Source organism: Pyxicephalus adspersus, chromosome 9 (assembly GCF_032062135.1).
Source record: "Pyxicephalus adspersus chromosome 9, UCB_Pads_2.0, whole genome shotgun sequence".
Taxonomy (NCBI): domain Eukaryota; kingdom Metazoa; phylum Chordata; class Amphibia; order Anura; family Pyxicephalidae; genus Pyxicephalus; species Pyxicephalus adspersus.
In genome coordinates, this window is record NC_092866.1 from 43637858 (window position 1) to 43658799 (window position 20942).

General features: G+C 37.8%; 1 protein-coding gene across 1 annotated transcript in view; it reads right to left on the reverse strand.

Annotated features, from left to right (window-relative positions):
- The window catches only part of ANO9 (anoctamin 9), a 33366-nt gene continuing 12424 nt past the window's right edge, over positions 1–20942 (reverse strand). Inside the window, 22 exon segments of the mRNA XM_072421728.1 lie at positions 1–2072; positions 2225–2302; positions 3694–3806; positions 4642–4738; positions 4837–4944; positions 6063–6207; positions 6542–6694; positions 6781–6935; positions 7893–7990; positions 8066–8123; positions 8590–8701; positions 11140–11176; positions 12643–12869; positions 13114–13266; positions 13920–13980; positions 14226–14322; positions 15056–15190; positions 16584–16669; positions 16782–16840; positions 17759–17817; positions 19282–19418; positions 20652–20765. Coding sequence (XP_072277829.1) covers positions 2045–2072; positions 2225–2302; positions 3694–3806; positions 4642–4738; positions 4837–4944; positions 6063–6207; positions 6542–6694; positions 6781–6935; positions 7893–7990; positions 8066–8123; positions 8590–8701; positions 11140–11176; positions 12643–12869; positions 13114–13266; positions 13920–13980; positions 14226–14322; positions 15056–15190; positions 16584–16669; positions 16782–16840; positions 17759–17817; positions 19282–19418; positions 20652–20765 — 2310 coding nt within the window. The 3' untranslated portion in view covers positions 1–2044.

The following is a 20942-nucleotide window of genomic DNA, read 5'->3' on the forward strand; positions in this document are numbered from 1 at the left end:
TTTGAAAGCAGAGGGGTAGATACCAGGAGAAAGGGAAAGATTGAATAGTTCTGTTAGTGCGAGCACCAGGGAGGAGGAACGGACATGGAGTAGATCAGAGGGAATTGGGAATATAGGTAGGATGTACAAGTGTTCCTTATTAACAAATGAACAGTGGTAATATAATGCTGAATAGTGCATGCTGAGAAATTAGAGACTGCTCTGTGACATTCAATGAAACTCTTATAAGTTATTAAAGAAGGTGAATTGACTAAGACTGAGTCTCCTTCTAAAGAGTATTCAGTAAGGGTTTAGATTTATTCACTCTGCAACATTGCTAGAAGATATTCAATACTGAATGGGGAAATTTGGGACCCAACTTGCTCTTTGATGCACTGTGGAATTGCTCTTAGGAGGTTATCAGCTACTTACATTGTAACCACTTTACATAAAGCATTTGCAGTTGCCAGGTTAATACTAATGTACTCAGAACCTTGATCAGGAGGTTGGAGATAGGCAAAAACACTCGTAACAACAAAAATGCTATTTTCATTCGTATCCTACAACCTAATTCCACCCTTCCAGATTTCCTTTTGAAACCTCTACAACAGTTTTTCTTGGCATTTTTAACATGGAGAACTCCCAAATAACATTCAGTTGTTTTTTTTCCAAGGAATCCCTTATAAAGCTCACAGTATATTAGTGTGTGCTGCTTCCTTTACCTTTTAGATTGTAACCTCTTTTGGGCAGGGTCCTCTCCTCTTCCTGTGTCACCATCTGTCATTTGCAACCCATTTAATTTACAACGCTGCTTAATATGTTGGCACTGTATAAATACTGTTTATTAATAGGTAGTATGGTTCAATAATAGCAAGAAATGATCACAATTGTAATGAGGCCAGTACTGAGGAAGTAAGGAGCCTAACATTGCTGACCTTTCCTTCTGTCTTTCTAAATCAGGGGTCAGCCAGATTCAGCCGGGCCTAATCCCGTCCGGCAACCCATGGTGGAGCTGCAACAAACTACTGGAGCCGGAGCTGCATGCGGCTCTTGAGCTTCCGTGTGGCGGCTCCCTTCCCTTTTTACCGCGGCCAGGGTAAATAGGGAACATTCCCTCCCCTCCATATGCATTACGGAGGAGAGGGATTTCCCTTCAGGGGGGCGGGTATTTGAGTGAGAGTTGGGCCTAGTGTGCTCCTGCCTACCCCTGAAATGGCCTAGTGGCCAAAAAAGTTTGCTGACCTCTGTTCTAAATAAATGGTTTCACATTCCTGCAACATGAGCAGACCAGAAATTCTGACTTCACCTTGCACTTTCCTGATGTGTATGCTTTTGCTGTATAGGAGAGATAGCCAGAGATTATTGACTCACATTTTCAGAAAAAGGTCAGCAAAGGCAGCCTCCATAGTTATATCAATACAGGTTTACTTTAAGTATGAATTGTAATAACTGAGCTTTTTCATTACTACAGAAAATATAAACCAGATGATGTCCAAATCTCATATCCTCCAAACAGTTCTCAATTTTCTGACCTGAAAGTCAAAGGTTTCCTGCAAGCTGTGCAACATAGCAGAAACTGATTTCATATTTATTTATAAAATATTTTTTATATATATAAAAATGATATCAAACAAACTTTGTTAATAAAAAAATAAAATGGATCAAATGCTATTATACAGAATTACCCCTGCACCATCTAAATAGGGTGCATGTAAAATCAGTCATCAATGTGAGATAATTCAGTTGTGATTTCCATGCAAGGTTCAACAACTGGAACATACAACATTTTGTTTAATTTAGGAATAAAAGCAGCAACATTTTTAAAAACGATCATTTTAATATAAAACATATATACAAAATACCAAATCATATTTGGTTAAAGTTTTACTTCACAGTCTCTCCAGGCTACTCCCAGTGATACATCTGTTTGGTGGTATTGCTAATGACAAATCTTCAAAAACCGGTTCTGAGCTTTTGTGGTATTTCCACTGACATTTTCTTTTACCCCTGAGGCTTGTCATTATTGTGAATGACATTCTCTGTTCATCCCATGGTTTGGTGATCTTCACACCTCTGTTGAACGTTCTATCAAGCTTAAAAAAAGGGGAAACAAAACAATTACTTTTTATCTTAGGTGTTGTGTCCGTAAAGTTGTGGCTATTAAATAAGTTGATATGAGATAGCCTGGGAGTCTTTTTACTAGAAGCTTTAGGGTAAGCAGGGCAGATCTGGCATTTAAAATTACCTCATCTCCGCTAGTAGGTCTCTGTAAGGGTGGGGGGAGCTGTCATGGGAAAACTCATCACTCTCTTCTGGCATCTCTCTGTGGGATGGAGTAGGGGAAAGTTAGTGGCCCTGGACAAAGCTGTAATACATTGTACAGTGGAAAGCTTTATTATAGATAGAGGAATAATGGAATGGAGGAATAATGAATGGCAGCTGTTCCACTTCCAGCTTTGTGATGCTCATTTTTATCTTTTGGTGCATTGTGTAGACGGATCATTTTTTTTAAATATATAACCTCAGAACTAGTTAAGAGTAGGGGATTAGAATGAGTTTAAGGGTGAGGCTACAGGGTACCGTTGGGTTAAGGGTTCAGGTAAAAGGGTAAGGTTAGGGGTCAGTTTTTAAGTTCAAGCAAATTCCCACCTCCCAAAGCAACCCCCTTTACATTATATGTATCTGGTTCTGCCCATCTCTCTTATTCTAGCCAATGAATGCAAAACAACCTTGTAACGGACAGGAGAAGGGGCATGGTGCAGTTAGAGGGTAGAAAGTGTTTGTCTTCACTTGCACCCCAGGTTTTAGATTTCTTAAAAAACAAAGAAAACTAAATGAGGATGTGAGCAGGTTGCTTTATAAGAAGAGGTGAACCACAAACATTTTTGAGTTTCAGAAGTCAAACTAAAGTCATCCCCCACCGCAAATTTTTATTTTTTGTAATATAATCTATGGGACTCAATCTAAAGGGATGCAGATTTTCTTTGAACAAAACTGAGAATGCACCAGGTGGTCCTGTCTTATTAGGTGGTCGTGTTATAATGAATTAGATTTAGAGCTAGAAGTTTGCTAAAAAACTTGCCATGTTTATCCAACCAGTAGGGGTTGCTTTTTTGAAAGTTACGTAAGAGGTGTTAGGTTATTAGATTGGAATAGTGTTTAATTTGTTTTTTTGGGTTAGGCTATGTACACGTCAGATGATTTTGGTCCGGATTGTCACGGATGTCTGACGTGTGTACAGAGGCCGCCTGATGTTATTCATGGATTCGCAAATGATGGAAGACGAACAACTGTAATAGAAGTGAAGGGAGGAGGGCGCAGCAGGGTGCCGGTCACATTGCACCCCTCTCCTGTATGTACAGCGCTCGTTCATTCATCTTTCAATCTTTTCTTGTGAAAGATCATTTCCAACTACAAATATCTAATGTGTGCCTAAGACATAGATTAAGGTTAGTAAAATGTTAGGTTTTTGGGTTAGATAAATTATTGTATGGCAACACTGATGTGTCCCCCCCCCCCCATCCTAAAAAAGAAAAACACCAAAAGGATATTCTCTTGCCAGAAGTCTGTTTTGACTAACATAACATGATACAAATATTGTAAATGTATTTTAACCCAAGCACTCTGGGTGCATATAACTGTCTGGAACATAATTACTTAAAAAGCTTACATGCGCATGCCACCACTTTGTAACATGAAATTGTGGATAATTACCCAAGCTCGTTTAACAGCTGTTCATGCTTCTGTTCTAGACTTTTGTTCTTCACAGCCTGGGGAACATCGGGTACAAACCAGGCAGCAATAAACTTTATGCATACTGCCACGTGCTATAAGGGTAAAATAGAACATCATAAGGATACATAAAAAAAAATTACATTATAATATGCTTAAAGCGGATCTCCAGTTACCATAAAAAATACTCTTGGAGTGGGGATCACCTGTATGAGTTCAAAGACTGTTTTTGACTCGGGGGGGCATATAAAGAAGATATACTTACCTTAGCTTGCTCTCCCTCTGTTGCCAATACTCAAAATACTCAATAGTTTATATGTATAACATAATAAATATAAGACTCCCAAATACTAGCTTAAGGCTGATTATATTATTTTAAAGTGACCCTGTGTTCTACTGGACCGATCACCACGTTTTTAACATTTTACAAAAGGGTGGCTATCCCTTTTATATAGTTGTTTTTTTTTTCTAATTTTTGGAAAGGTCCCCTCACCTTCCTTTAGTATTTACCGCCACGGCAATAAACGTTGAAAGGGAAACCTGCGTTTTCCTGAGATATTTGTGTCACATATTCCGAGAGGCAGTGGGGTGCTCCTTCTGTGCATGCCTGCGCTCATCATTCTATCCAGAGCTGGTAAGAAGGGGGAAGCCAAGAAAGCTTGCTTAACTTGTGGAGGGATCAAGGGGTTTTCACTGGGAAAGGTAAGTGGTATATATTTTCCATGTCACTTTATGTTAAAAGAAGGTCAGTTGGTGGATTTTAACAATATACCCAGAGTGAATGAGGTCCCAATTACAAAAAGAACCTAAATTAGAAAGAGGCACAGAAAAGGGTTGTCCGATGGATAAATATAATAGAGGCATTTTGTAATATCAGCTGTTAGGCATATTTGTCTGTGAAATACAAATAATTGATGTAATACTACTTACCTCAAACACAATGACAAACACAAGTCTAGCAGCAAATATATGCCAGAACTGTACTGAGAAGTTGTATTCCTCATCAGATGTACGATAATCGCGGTACCTGCACAAAGAGGTGCAGATGAGTAGATCAAGCAGAGACAAAATGTGATTTTTACCCTCAGCACTATACACAGGATCAGGGGTTAATAATATAGTTACCTGCACACAGTGGTATTTGGGTACAGAGATTTTGAGACTTGGGTCAACTCCTCAAAGTCACTAGTGCGGAAGGTGGACAGACTCTGATTAACATATCCTGTGAGACAGCTGAAAGAAAATGTAAACCATTTATAGATCACACAGTGATCTCATTTACCAAGAATTAGAAACACAATTTGCACTTCTTTCTGCTAGAAATGGACAAACCCAGAGCTATGGCCTTCTACTAAAATTCTACTTTCTACCGCACTTATTTGTAAGTTTATCTGTGCTTATTGTTTTTCTCCTGGCAAAAGTCTTATATGTACCTATTGATCCTGCTAGTATAGTCTACCTCAGCATGGGCAATCTACGGCCAATGGACCATATACGGCTTGTTGGACTTTTTTATTCCACCTGCTTTCACATAATTTATATCAGTTCATACAAGCACTCCCCATCCATCTGATTGTGGCCTGGCCCCTTTGTTAAATTTTAAAACTCATTGTGGCCCCTGAGCCAGAATGTTTGCCCACCCAGGTGTGAGGTCCTGGTGGAATTTCTACAAAGGACATGGTCTACACAGATTTAGCATGTTTTCTATATGATTATTGGTTCTTCTGGGTCAGAGGTCAGCAAACTCTGGCCTTTGGGCCGGATATGGCCTAATGCCCCCTGGCAGATCCAGCTTAAGCCCGGGCCGCCACTGGCGGTGGACCCGGAACAAAATACCGGAGCGGCTCTTGAGCCTCCGTGTTGTGGTTCCCTTACCTATTTTTCCGCAATCGGCGTTAAACTCTTCTGCCGCTGGGGAAAATAGTGAACATTCCCTCTCCTCAGTATGCATTGCAAGGGAGAGGGATTTCCCTTCAGGCGGCGTTCCTGGTGGGAGGCAGAGTTATTAGGGCGGGACTCGAGAGAGAGTCCAGCCTAGTGTGCTCCTGCCTACCCCTGAAATGGCCAAGTGGCAAAAAAAGTTTGCTGACCTCTGCTTTAGGTGTTCTCATTTATTACCACAAGTCAATTTCACAAATATACTTAATTCAGCTTGCGAGTAAATTAGACAAAAAGTTTGGGTATGTAGAATAATATACAAGTCATAATGTTTTCCAAGCCTGAAACCACTTAGCACAATGTTCATCAAAGAGCACAATCTACTATACTACCAATACAACAAAATGATGTGATGTGGCAATCTATTCCTTGTTATCTACATGTATGTATTTTTTGCAGGCTATACATCTTACTCAATATTTGTATCTCCACTTGCGCACGGTCCATATTTGTACTTGTATACCAGCCGTGGAATAAAATCAGATGTGATGGCAATGACTAAACCATTAGTAATAACAGACAGAACTCCAATTGCTTCTAGGACCTGCAGCCAGATACCTAATGAAAAGAAAACAGAACAGTGTTAAGCGTTTCTGCGATATGGATGACGTTTATAGTACAAAATCAATGTTGAAATGCCAAATCTTATTCTATCCATAATTCATCACTGCACCTTTAAATTGGAATGGCCAGAATGTTCCAAATGGGTAAAACTCTAACAATTCATGGTAGACTTACAACTTTCCCTGTGTTGTGTCACCCAGATATCTTATGGCTCAAACTACAATGGGCTACCTCCCCTAGCCAAAAGGTTTTTTAATGGGCAATAAATCAAATGTACAAACAACACTGAATATGGAAAGACAAATATTGATTACCAATTTATTCTTACCAATATCATTTGCTTTTCTTGGTACCAGTCTGCGCTGTAAACGAGTCATTTTGATGGCATCAAGTCGGATCTCCAGAATATTGTTGATGAAGGCAAGGAGAGGTGCAAGAGGGAATGCAGCCACAAAGATTGTAGTGAAACTGTACTGAATAACTAACAAAAGATGAAAAGGTTAAGTGAAAGACAGAAGACAGAGCTGGAACACAACAATCTCAATATTTGCTATGGCACAAACCTACCCATTTCTAAAAATTCATCAAATAGACTGAAGATGTGAACTTGGCCCAATCTGTAATTGTCTCTCCAGGACTCCATTGTGCGGTCTTCAGCACCCTGTTCACTATGCACCCTGCTCCTCTTATCCTTCAGTTTTCGGAACTTGTAGGTGATGTATCTACAACCAGGACAAATGACAGATATTTAGATTATTTATTTACCAAGCAAAAATAAATGGTGTGTTTAGATTTCAGTGAAGTAACAAAATATAATTATAAAAACATCATGAAAAATTCTTTATAATGAATTAGTACTTTGCAAATACTGTCACACTGTCACAAAGCATGTTGCCCTTTCTTCTTCACTTTTGCCCTTAAGGGTTATTCAGGTTATAGATGGGAATGGGAAAGTCAAACTAACCTTAATGCTGTAGGTAAGGCCATATTGCGCACAGAATATGTATTTAAATTGCAAGATAACAAGTATTTTATTTTAGTCTATCAACTCTCTAGGCATTTCCAGAAGTTGCTGAGCCTACTTTACACCACTGTCTTTTCCATGTATTTTATTAATACTGCTCGCTACTTTTCTAACTAACAAAACATCAAAGATTTACATTAAAGAAAGGAGTTTAGGGTTTTTGTCCTTTTTGAGTTGTTTTTTGCTAATGTAAAATATTGCATGCTATTGTCTTTCAGAGTCAGCAGGTGGAGCTGTAGGCTCATTTTCACACTTCCAGTGTCGCTTTTGCTTCATTGTAGTAAAAAAACTTTACAGAGGGCAGCAGCTCATGCTAAAATGTATTCATGATGACTCAATCTCATCTTGTTGAACACCTCCAATCCAGGTTTTAACTTTGGACAACTTGACTAAAGGAGATTTTAAATGCAGGGTTCTCCGTTTAAGCTGTAGTGCCCCAAAATTCCTATTCAATCAGTAGAAACAGATACTGATACTGGAGATTATACAAAACACTAGTGAGACAGTACTAGTGCATTAATACCAAAAGGAGCTAGTGCTGGCTGTGGCACAGCATTTGATAAATATATAAACTTGCATAGAGATTTTGGCATATCAACATAAAGAATCAAAGAAATATGCATTAGTATTACAACATTGTCTAAACATCACTCACGGGGACAGAAATTCCACACAGTTACTAAGGGTCTGTTTCAGAATCATGATGATACACATCTGTATGAACAGGTCAGTGATGCAGCCACTTGGGTGACACTACAAAGAAATAATGGAGTCAATATGCTGTCCACTTACTTCTACATATATAATTGTATTATCTAATTTACTTACTTCTTCCAGTCTCCAGTGTCCTGCAATGCGCACATACTTTCCTGGATGCCCATTTATCCTGTTTTTCAGAAAAGACACATGGAATTAGTTCCTATTCTATAATTCAGCGTTTCCTAATTGGGGTTCTCATTATGTTAAATAGTTGATTACAAATTTTTGGGGTTAATATAAACCTTTTAATTTGATTGATGTTAAGGAAAAACTTTATAAAATAATTACTCCATATTCTTTCCATAAACATAGAAAAGGTGGTAATCAGATGTCAAGACATCACTGTTCTTTTGGCAGCCACTGAATACTGCTTTTTGTATAGGGCAGTCAACAGCCAGGCTAGTTGACCTGAACCTGAAAGTTATTTTCATGGTACCCCAACTTAAAAAAAGTAAGCTTTTTGCTTTTGACAAGGTTAAACATGCCAGTCACTGAAAGTACATTATATTTATATTAAATTGGTAAGTATGCAATAAAAAAACAGCTTTAATGTGGTAAGAAAATCGTACAAGGTTCATTGTGAATGCGGTTACCTTCCCAGGAAGAATGCCACATAGAAGAGAGATGAGAAGTGAGTAACAAACTGAAATGTGAACACTTTGGAGGTGAAGCTGTTTTCTCTTTCTGTAAAAGTCCTTGGTTTCTCTAAGGAGGAGAAATATCAAATCAGATGTGTTATTTATTCAATATTGCCTTTGCTTTACATTCTTTACTGTACTACAATCTTTATTTGCCTAGTGGTTGTGGTGTCCATTTTTTTTTTTTCGTTTGCATGTTTTGGCCAAATCAATCAATCAAAGAGAAAAATGTATTATGCAAAATTCCCACCAGAGTACCTCAAGATCTAAGCTTTATAACCCTAGGTTTCTACAAGAGGTTTCTAGTTTCTAGAGGTTCTGCCACCTTCACCACTGCATTGGATTTTGATCTTCTTAAAGTGTACCTATACTCAGAGTTTTCACTTTACATAAAGGGTAGAGAACCCTTTTATGTAGGGTAAAAATTCAGCTTTAAAAAAAAAAAAAAAAATGGTGCAGCACCCTCTAATTCTCGGATGCCTAGGCAGTTGAGAATGAATGGGAGCGCAAAGCCTCCCAGGATACCTACGCCAGGCATCCTGGGGGGCTTTTGGGCGCTCCTTCTACGCATGCCCGAGGAACCTTTTTGCTCAAAAAAAGCAAAATTTGCCAATCTCACGCATGCGCAGTGAGATTGGCAAATTTTTTTTTCAACCTACATCACCCGATCTTTCGCCTGGGTGACGTGGGATGAAGAACCCAGAAGAGAAGACGAAGATTGGGGCGCCCAGGGTGCCCGTTCCAGGACAGTTGCCAGGATGACGCGGGACCAGATGCAGGACACCCCTGGAGTGATCAGTCTGCCCTGTGTTTTTTTTTTTTGTATATAGAGTATAGTTCCTCTTTAATAGTCACTGCATTAGTCCCCATGCAATCTACCACAGTACTGGATTAATATTTCTTTAAAGCGTACCTAAACTCAGAAATTTCACTTTACATAAAAGGGTAGAGAACCCTTTTACGTAGGGTAAAAATTCAGTTAAAAAAAAAAAGGGTACGGCACCGCTCCCCAATTCTCGATGATCGCCTAGGCATTAGAGAATGAATGGGAGCGCAAACCCTCCCAGGATACCTAGGTCACGCATCCCAGGAGGCTCTTGGGTGCTCCTTCTGCGCAGAAGAAGCCTTTTTGTGGGGAAAAAAAAGTTTGCTGATCTTATGCATATGCAGTGAAATCAGCAAGTTTTTTTCCAACCTACATCACCCAATCCCGCGCCTGGGTCGGGATGACGTAGGAAGAAGAACCCGGAAGAGGGGACGAAGATGGGGGCCCCCAGCCTCACTGGTTCACGAACGGATGCCGTGACGACGCGGGACCCGATGGAAGAGACCTCCAGATGGATCGGACTGCCCTGTGGTATTGAAGGGAATTGGATTTTTCTTTAGGCACTTTTGGGTTTATTTCCCCTTTAACAGTGCCTTGAATGAATACAGTTGTGTGGATTGATATTAGCCTGGTATCCCTTTTTTATTAGTGGAACATTACTATAATTACATACATTATTGGGACTGTACAAATCAAGACTGGCCACTATGACTCACTAATCCTAAACCTCAGTGACAGCATTGACAGGTAAATTATTTTGCATAGTCTCCATCACATTGCCGGTGACAGCACTAAAGCCCTAGCTGTCACTTTTCTGCCTGCTGGCCAAAGTAGTGCTGTTAGGAGAGGCAGCCAGCAGTGCTTTTTAGCCATTCATGATAAAGCTGTACAATGCAAATCACGGTACTTTACCCTGTAAAAAATAGTTTTCTAGCTGGTGTACTGCAACATTGTTGGAAAACATTTTCCATTGAACACAATGCACAGCCAACATACAGCCAATTAGGCCACTTTCATGTCATATGTTAATAAAATTATCGACAATGGTGGAGGTTTCTAGAGTTTGTATCTGTGCACATAACACTTCACTGGTCATCTTTGCATTTGAAGGAACCCACCCTGGGGACCCTGCATGGGCCAAGTGCTCTAAGCTCATCACTGTAATAGGAAATTTCTGAACTGACCTTATGAGTAAGGGGGTCACTCTCTCCTGGCCAATAGTGTAACTGAACACTACAATTTTCATTGTTTGTGCTTGACTATTACGGTAATAATTTTATACTTTAGCTTACTGGTTATTAGTGAAAATCTTTTTCGTGTATAGAGACACTGGATATTGATTAATAATTTATTGTTTGAGTAAAATACTCCATAAAACATATAAAATTTTCTTGTTTCCTTTAACTTTCTGTAGCCGGCTGATCCCAGTTATGTATAGTTTTTAGCAAGGGTCCTAAAAAATTTTTCTGCAGTGATAAAGGTTCAGAAAAGTATTTTAATGATGGTGATGACTTCTTTCATTCACCATCCTATTGTATTCCTAGTATGACACTAGTATTGGGCCATCTGCCCAACACATAAACTCGCACTTTTGAAGGAAGAGTCCGATTGTACATAGCCATGCACAGACTTGTCTATTTCAACTATTACCTCTTACATAAATAAAAAAAATGACTCACCGAGATTGCATAAATGAGTAGATACAACACGATTCACCTGCACAGAGAAATGAACACACCTCATAAATATTACAATACAGTAGGGTAGCATCATTAACAAAGCAAACCTTACATGATGAGTAGTTTAGTAATTGAAGGGCAACTTCGGTAACAAGTTAAAGCAATCTGTTTCACCATGTCAAATTCTATTCTAATCCCTAATAACAAATTCATATACTTCAATGTAATCTGACTCAGCAAGGAGTGCAGCCACATGTCACAAAACTGTAAACTCCTTTACTTTAAGAGGCAGCATTTTGAACCAGTGAACACTTGGGTTGCATTCTTCTCATATTTAGATCCAATGAGAAAAAAGTAAACACAAAAAATGTTGATTTTTCCAGTGTTGAACTTCAAGCCAACTCTAACGTATATGATGTAAGCAAGTGATTAGAGCTTTTCATAACTGTGAAGATGTGGAGAGCCAACTTTCAGCATGGACATGTTAAGATCAAAGGTGCAACAAGACCTGGAATGCCTTCAACAGTGCCGACTACTGAAATTGTTGATCATGTTCAGAACCTGATTTTGACAGATCATCAGATATTATCTAAAACAATTGCTTTTTGCCATCAGCCAAGGGGATATCAAAATGTTTAAATGCCGATGAAAAAGAGTTCCCCATAAGTGAACACTTGTTACCATCAGATAGGCTACTTCATCAAATCTATATTTAAGCTAGGATCCTCCAATTTTGGCCGATCTTGTTTGAAAGCTTGTGTAAATCCATTAAGAAAACCAAAAGCCATATCCATACCAAAAATGTCTAAGATTCCCAAAAAAACCTCCCTACATTGAGTTAAGGGCGCATGACCAGGACTTTTGAGGACTGGAAAATATGACCCATACTCTTTCCAAAATTTCACTTAACACTTCTCTTATGAAAGTCATGTAAGTAAACGTTGTACTAGAATATACAACTTATCCACTTAACTTAAATCAATGTTCCCAAACTGCGTTTTAGAGCATTATTCAGTAGAATTGACTTACAGAATTGAATTGATTGTATTGGCTACTGCATTATATCTTCCTAGCAGCTCGTATCACCATATCCAGATTCTGGAAAAACTTGTTATAAGTATTGAATATATCAAAACCAAACTGGACTGGATTTTCACAAATAATAACCATTCGTATATCCCTAAAAAGACCAAATTCTTCTTCGTAACAAAGACAAGAATCTGACTCATTCCCCTTAGGCCAATGGCTTGGTCTATTCCTAGAATAGCCCTGCTTGTCAAACAAATTCTACTTCTCACATCGCTTTGTAGAAGATTGACAATGAGCATGGGCTCTCAAAGTCCTGTATTACATGGACCGAGGAAAACGATTCTTGATATTGCTACCTTACTTGTCTGTTTAAAATTAAAGGATAAAACGGGTGTAAGAGATCAGTGCTGGTCTTAGAAGAGCGGATCACTAGCCATGAAGATGAATTTGGTTCTGTATAATCTAAAGGCTTACCTTGGTCATGATCACAATGGTAAGGTAGTGAAGTACAGCTCCAGACATAACCGCAGCTGTGTTAGCATGTTCCTTAAGTAAATCCCAAGAAGAGCGCATGAAGGCCACAGTCACCACCACACGGTATACAACCAGGGCTTGTTATCCAGGTTGAGTTTCAGGAATCGGTCAGACATCCACGAGGAGATGGCCGACAGGCAGCATTAATGAAAACAAGTCAGTTTTTACTTTCCTATTCTATTGATGGGTGTATTTTTTTACATAGTGTGAAAACCATTAGCAAATTTAACATAGTATTCAAAGGGGCTGATTTTCTAAAGTAATTTAGAATTGTCACTTAGCATTGAATTATCACTCTGGAAAAGATTTTTCAGCATATCGAATGTAGTAAAAATTCACTTTGCAAAGAATACTTAATCATGTACAAAGAAAGAAAAAAGAAAACATGACCTTTGCTTTAAAGGATTGCACGAGTACAGTTTAAACTCCTTTACAAAATCATGCCCATAATGAACATAGACGTGTATTCAAAAATCTTTACCTCGTCCTCATCCCAGCTGTACAGGTTCCACCAAAAAACATCTCTAGCCCTTTGCCTCTTCCACAGTTCCAAGAAAACAGTAGCTAAGGAAAGACAGGAATGAGTCTGTAAGACTTTATATATATATATTATATAGTACATTCATTTATTGAAGAACTTTATTTGGGTCAAAAGTGTAAAAATTCAACCCAAACGAGCACTATCGCATTAATTAGGAAATATCTGGGTCTATGTGCCCGTCATGCATCTGGGCAAAGGTCAATGTACAAAATTTGCAATCCCCACAATGTTAAGCATAGGCAGATATATATATATATATATATATATATATATATATATATATATATATATATATATATATATATATATATATATATACATACACATACATACACATACATATATACAGGTATGTATATTCTATTAAGCTAGAATATGAAACATAGGCTTACATTTTTAATGCTGGCTATACAGTCTGCAATATTCTAGCAACATTTATTTGCAACAAAGACAGAGACCCAGAAACCTTATTGCTACAAAGACTCATTCGTGCAGAATAACATTTTTGACATTTGTAACAATACTTAGTGGACATGACATAACGCCTACTAAGGCATAGGGTCGGTTTTATTTGCATTTGAAGTAAAGGGTTTAAATACCAAAATTGCTCCCTTTTTAAAGTATTGATATATTTTAAGAATGTTCAGAAGGAGAGATGTATGTTTGTTATACTTACCCCAAACTGCCATAAACATTGCAAAGAATACTGTTCCTTCATTGTCGAATAAATGTGTCACCTATAGAAGAAAAGCTTAATGAGTAAAAATCTTCTTATATTTGCATTACACATCATATCATCTGGTGCCTGTCGTCAGTTTCTAAGGGTTCTCAACTCTAAATGATCTGAGCTCTATACTTTTTATGGCTCTGAGATGTCAGCTAACCAAATTCCCAAAGCCACAAAGGAAGCTGATGATGGAAGATGTAAATTATATCCCAGTCCTTTTGCTGGATTTAGGCATGTCCCATCATTGGATCTTACCTTTGCATATGTGCAGGTCTCGGACAGTGGCCAGTAAGGGCAATTCTGATCACAGAGCGGACACATCAAGGTTGTGTTGGCTGTGCAAATCTCCTGGCTAAGAAAGAAAGATTCAAGAGCAACATATCAGTGCTTCAATACATCCATTGATAAAGGGAACCTAAAAAGAAATGATTGCATAGGAGAGGTCGGGGAAGTCTAATTACCTAAGCTAATTACTAAGCATTGGGTGCTGCTCTCAGTTTATAGAAATGTGTTGAGAGAGATCTTTGATATTTCACTGCAGCTTTTTCACTGACATTACATTCAATGTTACTTTACAACTTAAACTCTTAGTATATTGGAACTCTAACTTTATTGCCTAAGAATTAGGACCATTTGTTGTAATAAACCAAAATGTCAATACATATTACATTGCTCCAAGACAACATACATCATTTATGAATTGATTGATGGCAGGCTTACCTTTTGTCATTTCTACTAAATGACTACTTAATAAACTACCTAATTACTTCCACTGTCTTCTGATCCATAGCATGGAGAATAAAAAGTCTGCTGGGAGAACAATTCTTTTTTGCAATTATAATGATAAATTGGTTGATATAATAAAATTCCTTTAATGCGATACTTATCCAACAGGGAGGAAATAGAAGTTCATTGTAAAGGTTTACATGAAAGTTACCATTTTTTTCTTCCTCTTGGATTAAGTAGGAAAGGGTCCTATGACGTTTACATTGCTATCTGAATATCTGTTAGCGAGATTTCTCTCTCGCTTGCTGTTTTGTATGACAGACAATATAAAGAAATTGATGCATGGCACCAGTCCATACCTGATTTGGCTTGAGTTGAAATGTACAAATCCATAAAAAAATACTATCATTCCAACAAGAGCTGCGGGCACAAGCATGAGGGTGTACCATCCAAGCCATGCAAAATACAGAGCCACCTTCTCTCCAAAATATTGTCTGTAAGAAGAGTAATTAAAGCATGACACAAGATGTAGATGTCCTGGTTTGATCAATATATTCAGACTGATGCAGGAGTGTAAACAGATATAAAAAGTCCGCCATGTAATACAAATATGCATTAAAAAGATTTCTAAATAGTGGGCTAATTCTATCTATACATGAGTGTCCTATATTCTCAGGAAGATTTGGGCAGGGAAAAGGTGGGTTAACCTTGTAACCTAACAATACATGTCAGTATTTGTGTATGCTTTGAATTCACAAAGAGCTGGGTAATGCCAGAGCAAGGGAGAAGGAGGCCGCCTTGTGCACTTTAGCAGTAGGAAAAGGTTGCAAAAATAGCAGGACCTGTTCTGATAAAGTAGTTTCCATCTCAAAGGTGGGTGCAGCCTGTTTGCTTTTGGTGCTGAAGGACCCTAAAAATTCCATTAAAGTCAACTATGCTCACACACACACTATGTATCTGATGGTAAAGCTAAATCAGATCAGATAGGGCAGAAGAACAAACAAATGATGCTCAGTGGTTGGAGGTGTGATCACAGGTAAAACCTAAATGAACGTTTGGTTATCAGTTAAAGTCTTGACCTTGCTGTATTGATTTGTTTGCAGCAAAGGAAACTATACTGTCAGGGGCTGGTTAGGGTGTTTAAAAGTTTGTCTGGGATAAAAAAAAAATAGAACCAGAATTTAGATTTTTTGTAAAAGTAAGCTAGTTCTGCATTGCACAGTGCACCCAGTCCAATGCTGGAAATATGGATAGAGAAGGAAGAGAAGTGAGAGCAAACAACTCACCATAGCACTGCTGCTGCAAAACACTAGTTTGAGAATATTGGTGACTGCTATATATTTAATTTACAATGAAGAAAACTGGGGTCATGGACCTTGCTTTCCTGCCTTGAAAGTGTCCCTATATCCAAAGGCTGACTAGGTCCAATTACAGATCTTTTGGTCTTCTCCAGAGGACCTCACATATCCTACATTATCTCTGATTTTGACTATCACCAATGCAAAGAATTACAAACATTACTGAATATCCTACAGTTTGTATATCCCTTAATGTTAAATTATTCATTCAAGTCCATCCACCAATGCGATCTTTAAAGCAGAAGACAGCAACGGTATAGCAAACATGTCAGTTCAATCCAGTAATATGAACACTGCTGGAGTCTCTGTTTTATTCTCAGTTCTACACTAAATATTAGTGATATTGGCCCCATGATGTCCATTTACCCATCTTTATGAGCTACTCTATCCAAAAACAGCATTTTTGTTTTCCCAAAATAGAATTATGAACAGTCCTAAACCCTGTTGCCGTTTTATCATATGCATCCCCCACTTACATATATAACAGCTATATTACAACAAAACTGGGAAACTAGAACCCCTCCATCACCTGATCTCTCTCACAGGCTGCGTGTAGATGACATCCCGCCATCTTGCCCACTTTTCCTTCAACTGCTTGCCGAGAGGGTCATCAAGCTAAGAAGCAAAGAACAATAACAGTCTTCAAATATACAATGAAGTATAGGTATACACCTTTATGTGACTCACAATGTGTGTGTTTATTATACTTCTACAATATTACACTTACAGCATGAAGTGGGAAAGCCGTCTCAAAAACACCACTTTTTATCAAGTCATCTAGAGTTTCTGAAAAGAGAAACACAAGTCATAGTAAGATGTTCATACCAATGATCCAAATCCTTACCAGTGACATCAACATATTTGTGATCTTCATCTGTGTGCAAAACCTCAACTAATATTGGCTTGTGTTTTCATAATCTCATTTTTAGGGATGATCAAGGTGTCTCACGATATACCCAGATAAAATATACAGATTTATACTGGGGTAAGAGGTCTTCGTGCATTTAGTTTCCAGGCTGTTTTGGGCATAAGGTAACAATCTATAGGACGCCTCCAACCCCGCCATTAGGGAGAACAGATGATGGGACATGATTTTCTTGGGGCATTCTTATAAAAAACAAAATACAAGCATCACCAGAATCACCTAAATCCATTCCTAAAGCAGAACTGAAGTTCCACCTTGAACCCTGCAGACTAAAATTAGCCTAAATGAAAGTTTACAGAGTATATCATACTGACCCAGCTAATCAAGATGGCCAAATAACAAAATCAGCAAGAGGAGAAAAATGAAGATGGTAGTGTCTGTGATGAAATGGGGACAGGTGAATGCATTACATAATCTGTGATCTGGCAGGTAAGGTTTATTTGGTCGCAAGTTTTTATTTCTAGAATTTATTTCTAGTTATTGGGAGTATATATATATATATATATATATATATATATATATATATATATATATATATATATATATATACACACACATACACACACAATCAATAACTAGAACTACATTCTTATAATTCACACAATCAATAACTAGAACTACATCCATATATATAATATTTTTTATTTTTATTTATATATACGGAACTGGGTTCTGGTGGTTTAAGATGTTCTTTTAGCTGCAGTACAGGATTTTTTTTTTTATGTTTAAGTGCTTTAGCAATTTGTATAAAACAAATATTTTTTCTTTGGTTTCCTTACCTGCCACGCCTTTGGTTTCAATGCTGGTTTTGTGAAGAATGAAATAAACAATGCGGATCCTATAAAAGGAAAGAAAAACTAATATTCAGCAATACATTTAACCTGGGTACATGCTCTTGGGAGAAGAATAATACACAACAAACAAATAAGAATGTGTACCAATTCCACCTTTCCAATAGAAACAGAGACCCAAAGAAGGAAGCAAATTTATAAGCTGGAGGCAAGCAGGTTTTAGCCATTTAAAGTACCAGTATCTTTCTTGGAAATTGAGCTAAATAGTGGGCACAGGACACTCCTATAAAAACAAAGGGAAACCTATAGTCTGCATGCCAACAGCACCAACACTGTATGATAATCATTAGCATTATTTAGCTGCCCTTATAGCTACCCTAACTGCACTTGTTTATTTGATTTGAATTGTGCTCTCCAAATTTTGACTACATTGCATAGTTTTTGAATATAGCATTCACACTAAAATTGCTAGGGAAACGCATCTTGGGGAATACGTAATTTGGTACTTTGGTTTTCACTACCATTATTTCACAAATAGAACCTGAAAAATCCTATTGTATATTACATCTATCTACTTTATATATATGTAACTTTCACCATAACCCCTACAACCATTTTGGGTAATGATGTCCTGTCTCTCAGCTATGGTACCCCCCATTTGAGGGTAGAAATGGGGCCCATTTTGTATACTAAAAGGGAACCCAATGCCATTTTTTCTTTAGGTTTATTAAATTGAGCCACAAACACATAACCATGGTGATGCTAATATCAATAGGATGTAGTATTAGCAATGAGAAGCTAATAATGGAAACTATGATGCAAAACAATTTTTCACATTTAAAATTTGGAAAAACATTTTTAATATACAGCAGGTTGCTCCATGATATTTAACAATGGACACAGCTACTGGCAAACTAAATAGGCCACAATAGAGATCAGTGGTTTTTAAAACAACATTTTTACCACAATTTACATATTGGGGGTACATTACAAGTCTATGGGGGCTGCTACAGACACTTTTCTGGCGATCATGGCTGACTATTCAAATTGTAAAAACGGCAAACAGATTTAAAAAACTTGAAGAATAAGTAGGTTTGACCTGTTAGCAGATCACTACTTCTTTACAATACCCCTCTGGTAAAAAGATAATGCAAGCTATTGTAATGCTAGCTAGAGACGTGACATAATGGCCAAAAAATATTTAGATTTTTCCATCCAAACATGCATATTTTTGCACAGAGCAGAAGTCTCCGGTACAGGCCTCATTTCTTTGAAACAACAACTATGCCTGGAAAAATCAATTTAGCAGTCTAGTAAATTTTAACCAAATGATATTGTCACTGTGCAAATAGAAAAAAGTCAAAAACTGTGCAAAGTGAACTAACAGACTGCAGAAAATCAGAAATGATCATTGTAGTGGAGCGGACATCAGTAAAGTGAAATGAGAGTTGGTGCCCTAGAGCCTCAATACAAAAAGCCTAGTAATGGAGTAAAGCACATATTGCTTTCACCTGCTTGTTTCAGAGACATGTTCATTATTCAGATTCTGGTTGCCTTGGTCTGGGTTCTTCAGTAGTCGGACATATTTTCTAAAGATGTCCGGAGGTGCTCTGATGCCATAAAAGATCTTATTTCCGTCTCTAGATTTCTGTAAAGACAAAATGTCCATCAATTCCCATAAATTAAATCTGCCATTGAGGACTTTCAGAAGTTGGCGCCTCTATCATGGTTTAGAAAATACCAATTACCTAATTGTGGAGGTGACCCTCGTGCTTTAGTTCTTTGAATCAAGGATTGGAAACCAGAGAAGACCAAAAAGTCAAATAAATATCAGAAGTCAATATATGGATAAATAGTGGCCAACTCAAAGTATAGCTGGATAAGAGGTATGGCATTGTGCATCTTTTTATCATAACTGGCACAGCTTGGTTAAGTCATCCTTAGAACTAGTAGATGTTCACCTATACTCTGTCATGTTTAATGAAGGACTTGGATAGGCAATTTTATTATATACATATATTTATACACACACAGGTATATATAGTAAAGTATATCCCTGTGCAACCGCTACGGGTGTTCTTTGCCGCACACAGCAATTGCTCCGCCTGTATTTTACAAAAATGGAGCCTATAGTGTGCAACAGAGATTTCACTAAATAACACTCCATGAGAAAAGTGGATACGCCAGCCATTCCCAAACAGGGTACTGTGGGGCCCTAAGGTTCCTTTTAGAGAATGCTGGGTGTTCCCTGATTTTTGGTAGATCAACCTCTCATTTGATGGTGCCTGCCTAGTTCTAGGGCCAATGCCACATGATAGAGCCCACTGCAGGACAACAATGATTGTATTAGTTTTCTGTAAATGTGGGATCTTGACCACAATTGTAAAAAAGTGCATTTATCCCACGGACCAATACAGAAGTATTCTTTCCATGGATTCCAAGTAAATTGATTTTAGAAGGTGTTCCCCAAGACCTAAAAATTATTTGAAGGGCTCCTTTGGGGAAAAAAAGTTGAGAAAGGTTGGTGAACACCATTCATGAAATAAATGAGGTTTTGCTTATTTTTTCAGAGTCCAGAAGTATGTGAAGCACTGAAACTATTTATAAGCAAGCCCCTTAGCTGAATTTATGTATCTTTTCTTTTAATCAGCAATATGGGGCCCCTAAATGATTTACAAATCTCTTAGTCAGCAGATACGGGCGCTTATTCCAAGCAAACGTAAAATCAACAAATGTAGAATGAAAGCTGTAAATAGAGCAAAGAACAAACTATTCTTCACACTGAAAATATTAACCCCAAGCTAATTTTAATTCCGACATACCAATCATGCATTTGAACAATCACTGCTTCTCTGTCTTACACAGTGTGATGTAACCTAACCTTTATCTTAAAGCGTTTCTGTTCAAGTTGGGACATGTACTTCCGCCTCTTCTCCTCCTCCACACTATCGATAGACTTGGGTTCGCATACCAGCACAAAGTCCCATTTTATGTCCTGAATAAGAAATACAAACATACAGAGCTCATGATATCTAGATAATATACCTCTGTTAAGATGTTTTCAGGAAATAAGATTCTAAAACACAGAATGCGCCATGTTTCCTTCACTTTAATACTCATCCTAAATTAATTACTATCCATACATGCAAAAACCACCAACAAATGACAGAAC